General features: G+C 42.1%; 1 protein-coding gene across 2 annotated transcripts in view; it reads right to left on the bottom strand.

The window, feature by feature from the left end:
• LOC115473999 (zinc finger protein 569-like) overlaps nt 1-18,751 on the bottom strand; it is a 128,785-nt gene that overhangs the window by 83,512 nt on the left and 26,522 nt on the right. For both annotated transcript variants that reach the window (XR_003942795.1, XM_030209259.1), the window contains exons 3-4: nt 9,362-9,488; nt 1,406-1,519 (exon numbers count right to left, since the gene is read on the bottom strand). Coding sequence is in view for 1 of the 2 variants with exons in the window: in XM_030209259.1 (XP_030065119.1) it covers nt 1,406-1,519; nt 9,362-9,488 (241 nt within the window). In the remaining variant the exon portion in view is untranslated. The remainder of the gene's footprint in view (nt 1-1,405; nt 1,520-9,361; nt 9,489-18,751) is intronic.

Below are 18,751 nucleotides of genomic sequence, written 5' to 3'. Positions count from 1 at the left end.
TTTTGTGCATTTTTCACTTGGACATGTTTTGTTTTGTTTTTTTAAATGGGCCAAAAAGATAAACACACAGTGCACAAAAACATCTAGCAAGTAGCCATTTTTGACAAAAAAAACAAATAGACGTTTTTCTGTTTTGAAAATGGCTATGTTCCCCACTTGAATTTTGGACATTTTGAGTAAATCATCCAAAGTTGGACTTAAAACATCATATCGAAAATGCCCCTCTAGGTGTACTAAACCCCTTTATTGAAGTACTTCTTTGGCTACTTCTACTACCTGCTATAACCTAGGAATCAGAATATAAAATGTACCTTGGGTATGATCAATGGTCATTCATTCAGTCTGGGCACCTGAAGTACCCAGCAGATCTTAATGAGATGATTCCTTCCTTGTTGGCCATCTCCGATGTTGTAAATGACTAGACTGCTGTTAATAATGGACTTGTGATACAGAAGCTTGTCCAGACCTTTTTTAACTACAGTTATAGTCACGGTTTCCAAAAAACAAATCTAAATTTTATGTGGACAGAAACACACGTTCTTAAATTTGTTTTAAATCCGCTATCAGTTAGTTTCATGGAATCTCTCCTAGTTCTAGTATTATTTGAAAGGGCAAATAACTCTACCCTATTTATTTGTTCTACAACAATTGATTTTTATAAGGTTCTATAAAATGTCCTTTGTCATCTCTTTTCCAAGTTGAAGAGCCCTACCTGTTTAGCCTTTATTCATTAAAGGAGCTATTCCATATCTTATAGCATTTCTGCTGCCATTTCCTGTACCTCTGCTAGTTTTGCTATATGTGACCATCTCTGGGAAAAGGTGATGCAGTCCCCAGAAAGAACAAAAAAAAAAAAAAGATGTTAGAACAATTTGTAATACAACAGTCCAAATCCCATCATTCTATATTTCAGGAGTTCAAACACGTAACTTTTTCAGACTGCTTATGGATCCATGACATGAAAAACTAACCGCTCAACATTTTGGATCTGCTACTTTAGTCACCTTTTCCCTGAGACAGACATCATGTTTTAGGAGGAAATACACATAGTATTCAAGGTACGGTCACATAATGGATTTATACAGACACATGGGAGTCCTTGTTTTTTTCTGATTAATGAAATAATCTCTAAATGGGCTCTAATCCCGGGGACATCAGACAAAAACCCGGCATGTCCCTTTGAATAAAATCAAACAGCCCCCAAAATACCAATGAAGACTCCAGAATTTGTCAAAGGGCCTCTAGAAAACAAATACTAACAAACCAATTAACAGGGAGCAAACTTTTCAGAAGCTAAAATCACAAATTGATTAAGTTACCGTCATAGAAAAATTTCCAATGAAACTGGTTTGTTGGACTACCTCTCTACAAAACCCATTAAAACATTTATGAAAGAATTACTTACATGGGGGAGGATCCTTCATCCTCTCTTGTCCCTCTGAATCACAGGGATCCCATAAATATGGTGTCTTCTCTTTTTTAATTCTAAATACAACACCAGGATTAACAATGATGTGGCCTGATAAAGAAAGACAAATATGTTTTAGAATTCACTGTAGTATACTGAAGAAGTTTATTCATTTTTTTCTACAATTATTAAAAATGCATAACTACTTTGAAGATTTTTCCTCGGTATGTGGTTTTTTTTTTTTTTTTACTAGTAATAACCATTGCTTTCTAAGACTCTTATTTCTAAGCATGGGCTACTGTTGCAATGAAATATCATTCAATGATAATAGTACCCTCTTTGCTCATAGTGCACGGTCTTTAAAAAGAGAGTGCACAATCATTAAAGTGTGCACATTCTTCAAGAAAAGTATACCCTCTTTACACAATATGCACTGTTAAAACATTCATTCCAGGATGGGGAGGGGGGGGGGGGCGAAAAAGAGCACAGAATAAAAACACAAATGTTTTGGCTGTCCATCCTTCTTATTTTTATGCTGTGATGGTTTCCCTGTACTGAAGTACAATAGGGATAATTCTTTAATTGAGAGTCTCCATTTAGGCACCGCAAGGGTAGACAGTCGCCTAGGTTCCATTATAGAATACTACCCTGTTTCCCCGAAAGTAAGACATCCCCCGAAAATAAGACCTAGTAGAGGTTTTCCTGAATTTGTAGATATAAGGCCTCCTCCGAAAGTAAGACCTAGCAAATTTTTGTTTGAAAGCAGGGCCGCCGAGAGCCGGACAAGGCCGCCCCCCCACCCGAGGTTGCCGGGCCCCCCACACCCCCTCGCTCCCAGAACTAACCTTAAACGCCTCCTTTAACCTTCGCAGCAAGCAGCAGCAGGGCAGACCCCTCCTTCCTTCCGTGCCCCGCCCTCACGGATGTTACATCATGCGAGGGCGGGACACGGAAGGAAGGAGTGGCCTGCCCTGCTGCTGCTTGCTGCGAAGGTGAAAGGAGGCGTTTAAGGTTAGTTCCGGGAGCGACGGAGGGCGGGCGGGCCAACCCCGATGTTTCCCCGAAAAATAAGACAGCCCCTGAAAATAAGACCTAGCGCATTTTGGGGGGCAAAAATTAATATAAGACAGTGTCTTATTTTCGGGGAAACACGGTAGTGTAACCCAGTATCGGTGCACCTAAGATTTACACGCAGGCATAGACCTGGCATAAGCACAAGCACCTAAATTTAAAGTTAAGTGGTATTGCAGATTAGTAGTTAGGCAACCTATTGGCATATATGTGCATTAACTGCTGGATTCTATATATATCGCGCCTGGCGTTTTGTGACTAAATCTAGGCATATTCCATAATAATGTGCATAACGTAATCGGCTTAACAAGCCATCAACATTGTTAACAGAACTTAAGCAATAATTAGAACTAATTGGCAAAAATTTGAATTTACATGCATAATTCAATAACTGTACACTGTAATGAACTGTGCCTAAATTCTAAAGAGTGCTGTTTAAAGGAGGTGTGGCGTTTCCAAATTTAGGTGCATTGTTATAGAATATGGCCCAGTCTGCATAAATCTATATGCTGGGATATCAACTAAGCATATTCTATATACCGCGTATAAATCTCAGAATACGCATAGGCGAAAATGATTTCCACGTGGATTTTCCAGGCGCCATATACAGAATCTCCCCCTATGTGTGTACATACGCACATATATGCTATTGACATGTAAATGCTAACGACCAGTTAGAGAAGTGTCCCTTAATATGCATTTATGGGAATTTCTATTTATTTTCAGTATTTATATACCACCAAGACCTAAGCAGTTTACAATTTTCTTTTTCCAGGTACTGGTACTGTTCCTAATGGGCTCAAAATCTAGTATTATATTGTACCTGGGGCAATGTAGGGCTAAGTGGCTTGCCCAGGGTCACACGGAGCTGCAGAGGGAACTGAGCCTGGTTAGGATCTCAGCCCACTGCCAACTGTTAGGCAGCAGCGGAAATTCAACCTGGTTCCCTAGGTCTGCAACCTGCTGCACTATAGGGTGTCCAGTACATCAGCAAATTAAAGCAGTCAGACAAAGAACAAAAGATTATTTTATATAAAATTCAAAGTTACACAGATGCAAGTGTTTTGAATGTTCATAAAAACAACAGTTTTCATGAACAAGGTCAGGCCAATGGTCCATCTAGCCCAGTATCCTGTTTTCCAAACAGTGGCCAAGCCAGGTCACAACTACCTGGCAGAAACCCAAATTGTGGCAACACTCCATACTACAAATCCCAGGGCAAGAATTGCTTCCCATGTCTCTTTCAATAGCAGACTTTTCGTCCAGGAATTTGTCCAAACCTTTTTTAAACCCAGACACACAAACCACTGTTACCAAATCCTCCGACAAAGAGTTCCAGAGCTTAACTATTCGTTGAATGAAAAAATATCTTATTTGTTTTAAAGTATTTCCATGTAACTTTCTCAAGTGTCCACTAGTCTTTGTAGTTTTGGAACAAGAAAAACTCAATTTACTTAGCCGAAATTGGGTGGTGGAGCAGGTGGGGGAAGATGGGTTGGGAGTTGAGGATAGTGGAGGGCAGACTTATACGGTCTGTGCCAGAGCCGGTGATGGGAGGCGGGACTGGTGGTTGGGAGGTGGGAAATACTGCTGGGCAGACTTGTACGGTCTATGCCCTGAAAAAGGCAGGTACAAATCAAGGTAAGGATATACATATGAGTTTATCTTGTTGGGCAGACTGGATGGACTGTGCAGGTCTTTTTCTGCCGTCATCTACTATGTTACTTCTCATTCTACACCACTCAGAATTTTGTAGACCTCAATCATATCAGTCTCTTTTCCAAGCGAGCCCTAACCTCTTTAGCCTTTCCTCATATGAAAGGAGTTCCATCCCCTTTATCATTTTGGTCGCTCTTCTTTGAACCTTTTCAATTCTGCTATATATCTTTTTTGAGATACAGCGACCAGAACTGAACGCAATACTTAAGGCATAGTATTTTTGGTCTTATTCACCATCCCTTTCCTAAGAATTCCTAGTATCCTGTTTGCTTTTTTGGCTGCTGCTGCACACTGAGCAGAAGATTTCAGCATACTATCTACGACACCCAGATCTTTTTTTTGAGTGCCAACCCCCAAGATGGACCCTAGCATCAGGTAACTATGATTCAGATTATTCTTTCCAATGTGCATCACCTTGCATTTGTCCACATTAAATTTCATCTGCCATTTGGATGCCCAGTCTTCCAATTTCCTAAGGTCTTCCTGCAATATTTCACAGTCCACACGTGTTTTAGCAACCTTGAATAGTTTTGTATCATCTGCAAATTTCATCACCTCACTCGCCTTTCCAGTTTCCATATCATTTATAAATATGTTAAAAAGCACCGGTCCCAGTACAGAGCCCTGCGGCACTCCACTGTTCACCCTCCTCCATTGAGGAGAAATGACCGTTTAACCCTACCCTCTGTTCTCTGTCCAATAACCAAATTCCTAACCCACACCAGAACCTTGCTTCCTATCCCATGACTCTTTAATTTTCTCAGGAGTCTCTCATGAGGAACTTTATCAAAAGCTTTCTGAAAATCTAGATACATCACTTTTATCCACATCTTTATTCATTCCTTCAAAGAAATGAAGCAAACTGGTGAGGCACGACTTCCCTTGGCTGAACCCATGCTGACTCTACTACTACTAAACATTTCTAGAGCGCTACTAGGGTTACGCAGCGCTGTACATTTTAACGAAGAAGGACAGTCCCTGCTCAAAGGAGCTTACAATCTAAAGGACGAAATGTCAAGTTGTCCCATTACACCATGTTTGTCTATGTGTTCTGTAATTTAATCCTTTATAATAGTTTCCACTATTTTGCCCGGCACCGATGTCAGGCTTACCGGTCTACAATTTCCTGGATCACCCCTGGAACCCTTTTTAAAAAATCAGCGTCACATTGGCCACCCTCCAATCTTCAGGTACTATGGACGATTTTAACGACAGGTTATATATTACTAACAGCAGATCAGAAATTTCAGGTTTAAGGTCTTTCAGTACCCTAGGGCGTATGCCATCCTGTCCAGGTGATTTAACTCTCTAACTTGTCAATTTGGCTGAGTATGTGTTCCAGGTTCACAGAGATTTTTCGTTTCCTCCAAATTGTCACACTTGGTACAGGTAGATCTCTTATATCTTCTTCCATAAAGACAGAAGAAAATAATTCATTCAGTTTCTCCACTATGGTCATGTCCTCCCTGAGCATCCCTTATGCTCCTTCGTGATCTAACAGTCCCACAGATTCCCTCGCAGGCTTTCTGCTTCTGAAAAAGTTGTTACTGTGAGTTTTAGCCTCTGCAGCAAGTTTCTCACCATATTCTCTTTTAGCTGTCTTTATTAATGCTTTGCATCTGACTTGCTTATGTTGCTTCTTATTTTCTTAATTTGGGTCCTTTTTCCATTCTTTAAAGGACAATCTGGTTGCGAGGCAGGTCGGGTCTCAGAAATCAGAACTGCCGGGGCCAGTGCAGGAGCAGGATCTCGGCTGCTGGGAGACGGACACATAGGCACCTCCTGGATGGAGAGGGAGTGGTCCTCCCGGCGTCAACGGTTCTCGGGTGCCGAATCCCTCTGCGCCCCGGAGCTCCTGGCACAGAGTGTCGATGGAGACCGGTGACAATACTTCTTGGCCTTCACCCGATGCACATCACTCATGCTTCTCGGTGCTGATGAGGATGACGTTAAATCCTCATGCCACCTCTGAATCAGGTCAGACGATGGATGGTCTCGGTAGGACTGCACAGCAGGAGGCCTCAAGACAGGTGGAGACCCACCCGATGCCTCTGCTCCCAGAGCTCCAGGGTCTTGCAGCAGCCATTCCTACCGTGACTCCCAATGTGGTGCCACATTCGATGTAGACACCGATGCCGAAGAACTGGACCGGGCTCAAAAGATTTTTTTCACGTTGAGCCTCCCGGGAAAGCTGGGTTCTTTTCTTCATACAAAGAAACAGGACACAGTTGGCAGGGCTATGGTCAGGCTTCTGAAACCATAAATGAGTGTCCTTTCCCGAGATAGTCTGGTTGCACCAGGTAAGGCGTTTGAAGTCTATAACATGGAAGAAAAAATGGCTTCGGCAAAATCAAAAGCCATGATAGTACCCAAAAAGGAAAAAAAAAATAAAGCACAAAAACGGAGACCTGCCAGGCAGGCCTAAATACAGCCGGTGTCGAAAAGTAAAGAAAACTTAGACGCAGGGTAAAAACTAAAAATAAGAAGAAAAAAAAAAAAAAGTTAACTACAGTGAAAATGAAGAGGAAGAAAGAAAGATGAGCGGTATATAAAAAGATACCGAAAAGGCACTCAAAAAGCTCTACCGGGTGTGAGAGGAGCACAGAAAAAAAAAAACCCCAGCTTCTTTTCACCAAGGTTTGCGCGGCAGGTGGGAAGGCACGTGCACATGCGCATTGGAGCGCTGCTTGCACTCCTTAAAGCTCTAGAAATTATTTCCTCTGACAATCTTGCCGAACTAGGCGTCACTGGACCTTAACAACCCACTTGTGAGAATAACAAGCCTGCTTGTCCTTGGAGAATAGATGATATCCTAATGCCACTTACTGGGTGACAGGCACAACACAAGTTCTAGACTGATCTGGTGAGGATACTAAGAAAGTTAGGAATTATTAGGGAAGGAATGGAGAATAACAGAGAACATCATAATGCCTCCATAATCGCTCTATGGCGAGAATACACCTTGAATACTGTATACAACTCTGGTCAAAAAAAAAAAAAGATGTGGTTGAATTAGAAAAAGAACAAAGAATGGAAAATGCCTGTGAAGGTAAGCCTGGAGCATTTTGTAATTAGTTTGCTGCTCTCTACTGAACAATGCTGGATGCTCACTGGTTGAGGCTGAGAGCTCCCAAAGAGTAAAGTGATCTTTGATCAGGGAAAAAACATCTTCACTTTTTCACCAGAAGGCATCTACTAGGCAGTCATGATGTTCTCTCTAAGGCCTAAGTCTCTGAGCTGCTCTGTTTGTCCCTGTGGCAGAAGTGCGGGAGATTGTTATCATAAGCATCATATGTTGCATTGATAAGGTGGAAGCTACACTCTTGGAGGTTGAGAGATAAAAGACATAACTGTTCCTGCCAATCTTTCAGAGGAGAGTGCATCAAGTCAGTTAGTCTCTGAATGATGGTAAAGAACTGGAACTGATGAGCTACAATTCTCAGATTAAGCACTGACACTTGGTAAACTATGCCTCTTGTTATCTCTAGGATTCTTTATGCTTTCCCTAATGGTAGGTTTGCCTGATTTCTGGAAGGTTTTGTTTGTTTGTTTAAAGAGCTGCTTCAGATATGACCAAGAGGGAGCAGGATAGCCTTTATATTTCAGTTCTAGATATCAGAAAGAGGCTTGGGGCATGAGCAGAATCTACCATATCTTAAGATGCAGATCCTGAAGGACGTGATGGACTGGCAGAGCGAGGACCTCTTTGGGAGCACCAAGAGCCTGTAGTTTTGACATCCTGTTTGCTCTGCGCAATTGAGGAAGTTTGAAAGGAAAATGCATTTGAAATCTTCTGGAGGAATTTAGCGTAGCAGTAGTCATCTCCTGGGGCATCCCTGTTGGTTTTCATGTGTAGGACCTGTGAGATTTGATGAGAGAGGTTTCTCCAATGTTGCAAATAATTGTAATGATCCTGGTACACTATGAAGAGCTAGTATGTCTTTTTGGCCTTTGAGAAAAAAAAATCATCTTTGAAGGCAGGTCCCATAAGCAACTGGTAGGCTCTAAGTGGTCAGGGGAAGTTTTCAACCAAAAAGCTCTGCATAAATATATAGATACACAGTGCTCAGAGGCTCAAGAGAAGCAGGAGTCTTAGAAGGTTTTCCAGATTTTTGAAGTAGTGTTGTAGTTTCTATAAGGAATTTTTGAAGCAGATGCTGTTGGGAGGCCACCAGCTGAAGGACAGGCATTAGGCGATTCCCCAGTGACAAGAAAATGTTGTACTTTTTATGTGCTTGTATAGGAACCATGCAGTCAGTGAGCAGGATATACTAGTCGCTGATGATTTTTGTAGCTCCTTGGGAGTATGCATTGTGCCTTTAAAAACAGTGGTATTCCTTTAAGGGGTTCTGACTTTCCCTACACTGAAGCTTTGGCTTTCCCGTGGTCTATCAGTGCCTGGACAGCTTTAAGTGTAGCAGCAGGCTGCGCGGCTATTTCCAGCAGTGATGCTGAGATACAGGAACAGCTTTTATAATGCAGAGCTATGAGGCCGATCTAGTGAACCATGCCAGGAGCTGGTATGATATTGGCATCCAGTCTGCTAGCATGGGGAAAAGCTGGAACAGAGGCTTTCATTCCTATAGGTGCCAGTTTCTGACCCACTGGGAGAGAGGGGAGCCAGAAGCTCTGCAGCTGAGAACCCGCAGTACATGACTGAGTGGACATTGTTCTGAAGCTGCTGGTGTAATGTTCCTTTTATTTTCCTTTAGTTCTGGTAGTTTTCTTTTTTAATTTTATATTAAAAAAAAAGGAAGAGCAAGATAGTGAATTGTCGTTGGTGGAGCACAGAAACAAGACTGAGAAGAGGGAACATGAACACCTGGGTTAGTGTGGGAATACTCATGCATACTGAAGGAAGCCTCTTAAATACTACCCTGAGCTGTGCGAGAGCACCACATGGCACCATGAGGAGCCTTCAGGATGACATCAGTTGTGTATCTGCATTTCTCCCGTTGACAGAGAATGTTCCATTAAAAAAAAACAAAAAAAAAAAAAAAACATTTTTAGGGGGCAAATGTTACCACAATACTGAGTTACAACAGAAAACTTCACAACTTGTTTCCTTATTGTTCTTCCCATTTGACAAACCCTAGAAACCTGGAACATCCCGGTCAGTCCAAAGCTTTTATAATTTTATAAAAGACAGAAAAAATTCTGTACCCAGTGATGTGAGAGCTCCATGAATCATCTTAATCACGTTCCGGTACAGCTCCTTCTGCCATTCTTCTAACAGCTGCCACTCCTTTTCAGAGAAATAAATGGCAACATCATGGAATGTGACTGACGCCTGGAAGAGAAAGCATTAACAAGATTACCAGAAGTATTATATCATAGTATGCTAAGAATACATATCTTATAAGTTGTTCTAATAATCAGAATTACAAGAACTTTTTGAGTACTTGAGCTAGTTAATGTATCTTTAACCCTGTGACAACCGCTGTACAGCAGCCTATCTACAATGCTGAAACACACTAACGAATCGTTAAAGGACAAAACACACACTTACAACTGCAGATCTGACTGATGTTTCACTTTCCAAATTTAGGGCCTAATTTACCAAGGCTTTTGTCTATAGGAAAAGAACTTAATAAATCAGAATTACAGGCCCTAGCACAGCAATATAAGTAAAGGACAATTTTAGTCAAAGTCAGTGATACTTATTTTCAGTTGTCGAGGACTGCAAACAGGTCAGGTTTTAGGTTGCCCCCATTGAATATGCAAGAGGCGACTGCATGCAAATTTATCTCATGCATTTTCATTAGCGGTATTCTGAAACTCCTGATCTTTCTGTGGCCCCCACAGATCATACAGTATGTGACTGTCACTGCTCTAAGTAACAGCAGAAGATGGGTACTTCAAATACATTCAGTACTGTACAGCAGAAATTAAGTAGCTAATACTAGCCAAAAAGGAAGATTGGGTCACCATGTTCACCAGCAAGTTGCCAGCAGACTATCAGAGGGATTCAGCTATTCTGGTTGGTGACTTTTTTTTTTTTTAATTTGCATGAAGTCTTTATTGACAGGTAATACAATATCCAACAGAACAATACGAAATAAACCTTACATTACATTTCAGGGCATCTTGACACAAGTCATGGCTAACATTTAGCTGTCCCTTACATTTCGCTTTTCCCGTTGCTACTGGTTGGTGACTTTTAATAAAATTAAATAATTAGACTGTAAGACTATAGAAAAATGTATAGCTGTGGGGCCTGTCTCCATAGTTCAATGATGAACTATGAGAGGCAAAAAGATCATGCAGGCGTCTAGCAAGAATATAGTCCAAAGCAAAAACAGACGACAACTGGAACTGGCGAAAATTACTAAAAGAATAAAAATATAAAATTTAAAAAGCTAAAACTAATTATTATACTAAATATGTATATAGGTTCACATTAAATACCAGAAAGCTCTATGCTTTGGTTAATAACACACAATCCCTGACCATAACCAATGAACCTACTCCCTCCGCAGACCAACTAGCAAATTACTTAGAGGAGAAAATTAAAATTAGACAAGAAATGAAAGGCTCCATTACTAATATTGAAAAATATATTTTCCATCTGTCAATTCTGCTGTATGCCATCCAAAGACATAACATGGTCCAACTTCTCCCCTCCCACATTGGGTCAGGTAAAATTGTACGCAACGTCACAATGCATTTTACACACGTCCCATCAAGGATCAGCCCCCGACCTATTTATCAATTACATACAATCATACTTGTCCCTCATGTTATCGAATGGACTATTCCCTGAAAATGATGGCAAAATAATTTTAACACCTATCCCAGAGAATCCCAAGGCCAGTAGAAGCAAAACATCTAATAAACAACCTGCAGCCTCTATTCCTTTATTGGTAAAAGTAATGGAAAGTTTAGTAGCTAGTCAGTTCATGGAGTTTCTACAGGCCTTTTCCATCCTTCATAGTACACAATCAGGATTCCGGCCATCCTTTAGCACTGAGATAGTGCTTACCACCCTTATTGCAAACTTCAGAAAAGAGTTGAGCAGAAAAACTACAGTTGACAATAATATAGCTATACTTATTAGACCACTTTGGTATTAGTGGAACTGTCTTAAAGTTGTTCCACAGTTTCCTAATATCAAGATCCTACCAAGTAAAACAATCAGGTCATATCTCCTCACCCTGGGACTCTATCCAGCTTATTTTCAAAAGAGATCGCCGGCCATCTTCCGACACAAACCGGGAGATGGCTGGCGATCTCCTGAAGTCGGCCAAATCTGTATAATCGAAAGCCGATTTTGGCCGGCTTCAACTGTGTTCTGTCACGGGGCCGGCGAAAGTTCAAGGGGGCGTGTCGGCACGGTAGCGAAGGCGGGACGGGGGCGTGCGTTGAGATGGCTGGCTTTGCCCAATAATGGAAAAAAGAGAGCTGGCCTTATGAGCATTTCACCGGCTTCACTTGGTCCCATTTTTTTCAAGTCCAAGCCCCCAAAAAGTGCCCGAACTGACCAGATGACCACCGGAGGGAATCGGGGATCACCTCCCCTTACTCCGCCAGTGGTCACTAACCTCCTCCCACCCTCAAAAAAACAACTTTAAAAACTTTCTTTGCCAGCCTCAAATGTCATACTCAGGTCCACCGCAGCAGTATACAGGTCCCTGGAGCAGTTTTTAGTGGGTGCAGTGGACTTCAGGCAGGCGGACCAAGGCCCACCCCCCCTACCTGTTACACTTGTGGTGGAAAATGGGAGCCCTTCAAAACCCACCCGAAACCCACTGTACCCACATGTAGGTGCTCCACTTCACCCCTTAGGGCTATGGTAGTGTGTATAGTTGTGGGGAGTGGGTTTTGGGGGGCTCCGCACCCAAGGTAAGGGAGCTATGCACCTGGGAGCTATTTTAATTTTTTTTTTTTTACTTTTTAGAAGTGCCCCCTAGGGTGCCCGGTTGGTGTCCTGGCATGTGAGGGGGACCAGTGCACTATGAATCCTGGCCCCTCCCATGACCAAACGGCTTGGATTTGGCCGGGTTTGAGATGGCCAGCTTCGGTTTCCATTATGGGCAAAAACCGAGGCCGGCCATCTGAAACCCAGCCATCTCTGACATTTGGGTGGCCCCAACTCTATTATCGAAAAAAAAAGATGGCCAGCCATCTTTTTCGAAAATACGATTGGCTCCGCCCCTTCATGGCACCATCCTCGGAGATGGCCGGCGCCGTTCGAAAATGCCTCTCTATGTGTGTGGTGTTCAATATCATGATAGCACCACTGTGTTACTTACTGGAGACTCATGGATTTAATTTCTTCATCTATGCTGATGTCACCTTTTATATCCCCTTCAAAAGGGAATTGCTATAAATTATACATGAGATTAAAACCAGTTTAGATCTGATGGAATCTTGGGCATCCAGTTTCAAACTCAAATTAAATTGGGAAAAGACTAAATTCCTCATATTTACCAACCCCTATCAACCCATTTAATTAAAAAACTTCATTACTGACAACATACCATATGCCTCTGATCAATGAAAATCCTGGCCATCAACACTGACCAGCATTTATCATTCAAAGCTCAGGTCTCAAAGGTGGTCTCAAGCGTCTTCCATACACTATGGAAGTTAAAAAGGTTGTGTCTTTTCTTCCCAAGCTCCACATTTCATAATATCACCCAATCTCTGGTACTATCCAAATTTGATTACTGTAATGCTGTCACGCTTTCCAAAAGCAGGAACTAGGTTTGTGAGCCCTTGGGCCACTGCCGAGGAGCGGCAGCAGCAGGCAAACCACCCTCAAACCAGGGACAGGGCAAAACAGGACTGGAACCCCAGACTGGGGTTGCAGCAGAGGCAAACAAGCTGGAACAGGCAGAGCTGGAACCCTAGTCTTCACCTGCGCTTTGCCGCTTTTCCCCAGGAGTTGAGCCCCTGGGTGCAGGCGGACGGCAGGGCTTTGCAGGGCAGGGCAGGGGCTGGATACCAACAGGCAACACACAACAGAGAAGGACTAAAAGCTGCCAACGCAGCCACAAGAAACACAAACAGATAAGGATTAGGACTGAAAGCTGCCAGGCAGCCACTAAACAGGAAACACAGAGAACCAAGAACTAGACACTGAACAGTAGAATAAACCAAGGTACAAGCCGGGTCGGGGCAGGCAGCAGACAGAAGCGAAAACCAGGATACTAGCCAGGGCAGGCAGCAGGCAGTAGAGAAAACCAGGAAACAAACCAGGTCTGGGCAAACAGCAGAATCGGGCAAGAAACTAAAACAAGAAACCAGACTACGCAGAGGAGCACAAAGCACCAACATACCAGGGACCTTAGATGATGCAAAGGCAAAGGCAGAGAGTTTCCAAATGGCTAATAAGCCCAGCAGCAATTGAGGCTCAGCTGCAGTAATCACCAGGCAACTATGGGAGCTGTGCAGGTTCAAACAAAAGGAGCAAGTCTGGCAGTCTGGAAGATCCGGACCAGACTGAGCTGAAATCTGGAATGGGTGATAGTCCATAGCAGCCACTGGTTCTGGCCACCAGAGGGCTAGGTGAGCACAGACGTAACAAATGCCATATATATGGGTATTAAAATACCACTACTTAAAAAAAATTACAAACAGCACAAAATACCGCTGCCCACCCTGTATGCAGTGCTCCTCACTTTGAGAAGGCTTCCACTCTTGTTGAAACTTCACTGGCTTCCCATAAATGCCAGGATCACCTTTAAAATATGCGTGACTCTTTACCAAACCATATATGGTTTATCAACCTCCTACATACAATAACTAATTGATTTACCATCACGTAATACAGTAAAAACATCTAGAGAATACCTCATACTCCATTATCCAAATTGCAAAGGTCTTTAGACTGACAGAGTTCTCCATGCTGATCAGGCTCTCGGAGCAATTGAGACTCCATTCCACATCAAAGGTGCTACACTGTGACAATACCACCTACAATTTTTTGATCAGGATTAGCTGACCCCTGAGGCAGGCGCCAGTACGCCGAAACGCAGCCCGTGTCGGGTCTATCCGTCAATTAATAAACAAGAGACTTTGATCATCTCAATCCTGAAGGCCCAGTGTTGCTTTTTTGTTTCTGTATTATTTTGTATGCTGTTTTACCCTCTCTTTTGTGTCTGTGTAAATAATTATTCCTAAAATGTTATAATTAACTATTATATTTTTAATGGTTTTCTTGAATGTAAGCCACATTGAACCTGAGCTTGTTCTGGATAATGTGAGATACAAATGGCATAATAATAATTATTTTGTTATATTTGTACCCCACACTTTCCCACTCATGGCAGGCTCAATGCGGCTTACATGGAGCAATGGAGGGTTAAGTGACTTGCCCAGAGTCACAAGGAGCTGCCTGTGCCTGAAATGGGAATCGAACTCAGTTCCTCAGGACCAAAGTCCACCACCCTAACCACTAGGCCACTCCTCCATCAATACATCAACTGTCATCAGTTTGTTGTAGTCATTGTTAAGCCGCTTTAATATTAAGGAGGCACTTGCATGTATTTGCATTCAGGTGCAACGCATTAATATTTTAGTTGTTACCCTGGTTTATTTGTTTTATGTCTGTGGAATGGCATTCTACTGATGACAAGTTGATGTATTGATGGAGATCAACTTGTCATCAGTAGAATGCCATTCCACAGACATAAAACAAATAAACCAGGGTAACAACTAAAATATTAATGCGTTGCACCTGAATGCAAATACATGCAAGTGCCTCCTTAATATTAAAGCGGCTTAACAATGACTACAACAAACCTTGTGATTTTTGATAAACCTTCAAGAAGTGTGTTATGCCTGTGAAAGCTCTTGGTTGTCCCCTCATGTTCCCCAGTCCCTAAAGATGCTACTAGCCCTGAATGAAAAACAAGTTCTGCACCCCCTCTTCCCCTCCCAGTCAGATCCAAACATTCTCTCCAACAAGACTGCCTGCTGTAGTCATCCATGTCTTCCCACTAGGACCTCTCTTCGTTATCCAAGGGTAACTATGTCTCTTGGGCAGGTCCAATAACATATCAACTTCTGCCAACAGGTCTGTAATTTAAAATGGGGCTGGCTGACCCAAGCTCCACTTTGAATTATGGTACCAGTGGAAAAGGAATGACTGAGCTTCACTCTTGCCTAACACAGACCCTTCTGGGTAAGAGGAGTCTGGGATTATTTTTTTTTTTTTTTTTTTAAGTATTCTGGTAAGAAAGTGTGTAGCATGGGCTATAGTATGGGCTGTGGAATTGGGGCAGGTATTAATGGGGGAGGAGGGAATTTCAAATTGGGGTTAAATACCTCTTTAAAAGGTCACAGTCTAGAATGTCAAGAAACCTAGTAACATAATAGGTGACATCAGATAAACACTCATCCAGTCTTCCTAACAAGGTGTAATAAAATACACGTACTTGATCTTGATCTGACTTCGCTGCTTTTGGAACACAGACCGTATAAGCGTGCCTGGCAATGTCTTATTTCCTCACTGCTAGAGTTGCTTTCTAAGTACCACTCCTGCTCATCATAACACATCAATTGCTATGAGATCATTTATGAAAGAAGATGGATTCAAAACAAAACTTTAAAAGGGATCCTCTGTGTATATCCCATGCCTTTTTAGTCCAGTCAATGTTTTTGTCTCCACAGCCTCCACTGGAAGGACATTCCAGGCATCCACCACCCTCTTTGTGAAAAAGTGTTTCCTGATGTTGCTTCTAACACTCTGCAACTTCAGTTCATGTCCTCTAGTTCTACCACCTCACCATCTCTGGAAAAGACTTTGAATATTAATAACTTTCAAGTATTTAAATGTCTATCATATATCCTCTGCCCCTCCTTTCCTCTAGGGTATATATGTTTAGCTCTTCAAGTCTCTTCTTATACATCTTTTGGCACAAACTCCATACCATTTTCATTGCCTTCCTCTGAACCGCTTCAAGTCTTTATATTTTTTTAGCAAGATATGGCCTCCAAAACTGCACACAATACTCCAAATGTGGCCTCACCAATGACTTGTACAGGGGTATTAACATCTCCTGCTGGTAATGCTTCCTGCTATGCAGTCTAGCATCCTCCTAGCTTTGGCCACTGCCTCATCATAATGTTTCACCACCTTGAGACCTTCAGACACTATGGGGTTCATTTTCAAAGCACTTGACTTACAAAGTTCCCTAGGTTACTACAGAACTTTGTAAGCCTAAGTGCTTTGAAAATATGCCCCAAGGTCCCTCTCTCCTTCTAATTCACACAGTTCCTTTGGATTTCTACCTCCCAAGTGCATCGTTCTGCACTTCTTCACATTGGATTTCTATTTCCCAATGCATCGTTCTGCACTTCTTCACATTGGATTTCTATTTCCCAATGCATCGTTCTGCACTTCTTCACATTGGATTTCTACTTCCCAAGTGTATCACTCTGCACTTCTTCACATTGGATTTCTACTTCCCAAGTGCATCACTCTGCACTTCTTCACATACTATGCAATGATCACTGCCGCCCAGGTGGGCCTCCACCTGGATATTCAACACATTCTGTCCATTCTTGAGTATTAAATCTAGCAATGACCCTTCCCTGGTTGGATCCCTCAGTATTTGTCTGACAAAAGCCACTTATACGGCATCCACTATCTACTTTTGTTTAGATTTTTAGATGAAAACTCCAATCCACATCCAGTAGGTTGAAGTCACCCAGTATCAACAACTCCCCTGTGTGAACCACCCTTGCAATATATCAAGTCAATTTCTGTTCAGCTCATTAGTCTGAGTCAGAGGTCTATAGAAAGTACCTCCTCTTTCCAACAAAAGCCAAAGGGCTTCTTCTTTACCCACTCCCTCTGCATTTCCACTGCTTTAATATTGCCCAGGAAAGGCAATATAGAAAGTCTTTTAATAAACTTAATAAAACTATAAACGTTTACATGGAGAGCTACTCTCCTTCCTTTTTTGCCATCTCTATCCCTTAGGAATAGGTTATAACCAGATGCAGCGATATCCCATTCATGAAACTCACTGAAATACATCTCAGTAAATCGCCATAATGCCCAAAGCCATATCTTACCATTAGGGCTTCCAGATTAGGAATTTTATTGCCTAAAGTATGAACATTTGTGCTCACAGTCAACCACCAATCTTTAGATTATTTGCTTGCATTTTGTAAAGTTTCTGCTTTGGTTTTGGTCACCTTCCCTTTGTCTCTTGCTTTTTCCACTATAATGTTTATGCTGGGGGTGGCTTCCTGAAAATATGCTATTTCTCTGAGCACCTTCCTCTAGTTTAACTGCATTCCACATATTGACTTACTCAACTAGAATCCTTTTACCTGACACAGAAAGATGCAGTAATCCAAGAGAAGCAATAAACAGAAGTTCCTCTAGAACAATCCACAGAAAACACCGGAGAAGTAAAGGATGACACACAACCTTCAGGCAGGATCAAAACCTTTATTATGGCATCAACAATGAAGACCCGACATGGGTCCATGTTTCGGCAGACGTACCGTACCGCCTACCTCAGGGGTCACATATACACAAACTATACATATATATGTTGTATATTGTACTTGATGCAATTCACTGTATAACCAGGAGGATGTGTCCGAGAACACAAGGAACTTCTGTGCTACAAAAAGAAATGCTGCCTTAATCTGGCCAGCATTGCTTCCAGTACTTTCCCAATAACCAAACTGAGGCTTACCAGCCTGTAGTTTCCAGCTTCTTCTCTATCACCACTTTTGTGAAGAGGGACCACATCCATTCTTCACCAGTCCCAAGGAACCTCCCCCATCTCCAAGGATTTATTAAACAAATCTTTAAAAGGACCTACCAGAACCTCTCTGAGCTCCCTCAATATCCTGGGATGGATCCCGTCCGGACCCATGGTTTTGTCCACCTTCAAATTTTCAAGTTGTTCATAAACATTTCTGCTCCATTCTCATACGTACCTTTGCCAGTCAATTGTGGTCCTTCTCCAAGATTTTCTTTAGTGCACACATTTGTTTAGCACATTTGCTTTTCCCTCATCATTCTCCACATAGCGGTATATACTTGGGTCGTAATTTGAAAGATAATTTAGTCCATACTACCCTCGCTCAGCATAACCATCAGATTGCACAAGGGCAACATGAACCTTGTGGCGAGTGTCAGTTCTGCCCACAAACGAGGGTGATACATCAATGGACACATACTGGGACTCAGCAAACATTCACTATGGACCATTCAACCACATGTCAATCATCATTTGTGGTGTATATAATTCAGTGTCCGTGTTCACTATACTATGTGGGTTGTATTATAAGAAAGATGAGAATTCGCTTGGTGGAACACAAAAGTCGTTTGACCACAAAAATCTTACAGCACCCCTTGTCGCTCATTGTTTACAATTTAATCATAAGTTTTCTGAATTGCAATGGTTCATCATAGATCATGTACCAGCAACAATGAGCGGCGGTGATCGAGTTTCAGTGTTAACTGACCGAGAGCAAGGGTGGATATATAAATTACAAACCATTAGCCCTCTAGGACTGAATTAAAACACTGAGTGGAACACCATGATTTGGCATCATGCTACACTATTGTGATGGGAATCA

This window comes from Microcaecilia unicolor, chromosome 7 (genome assembly GCF_901765095.1).
Source record: "Microcaecilia unicolor chromosome 7, aMicUni1.1, whole genome shotgun sequence".
NCBI classification, from domain to species: Eukaryota; Metazoa; Chordata; class Amphibia; order Gymnophiona; family Siphonopidae; genus Microcaecilia; species Microcaecilia unicolor.
This window is presented reverse-complemented; position numbering and strand designations above follow the sequence as displayed.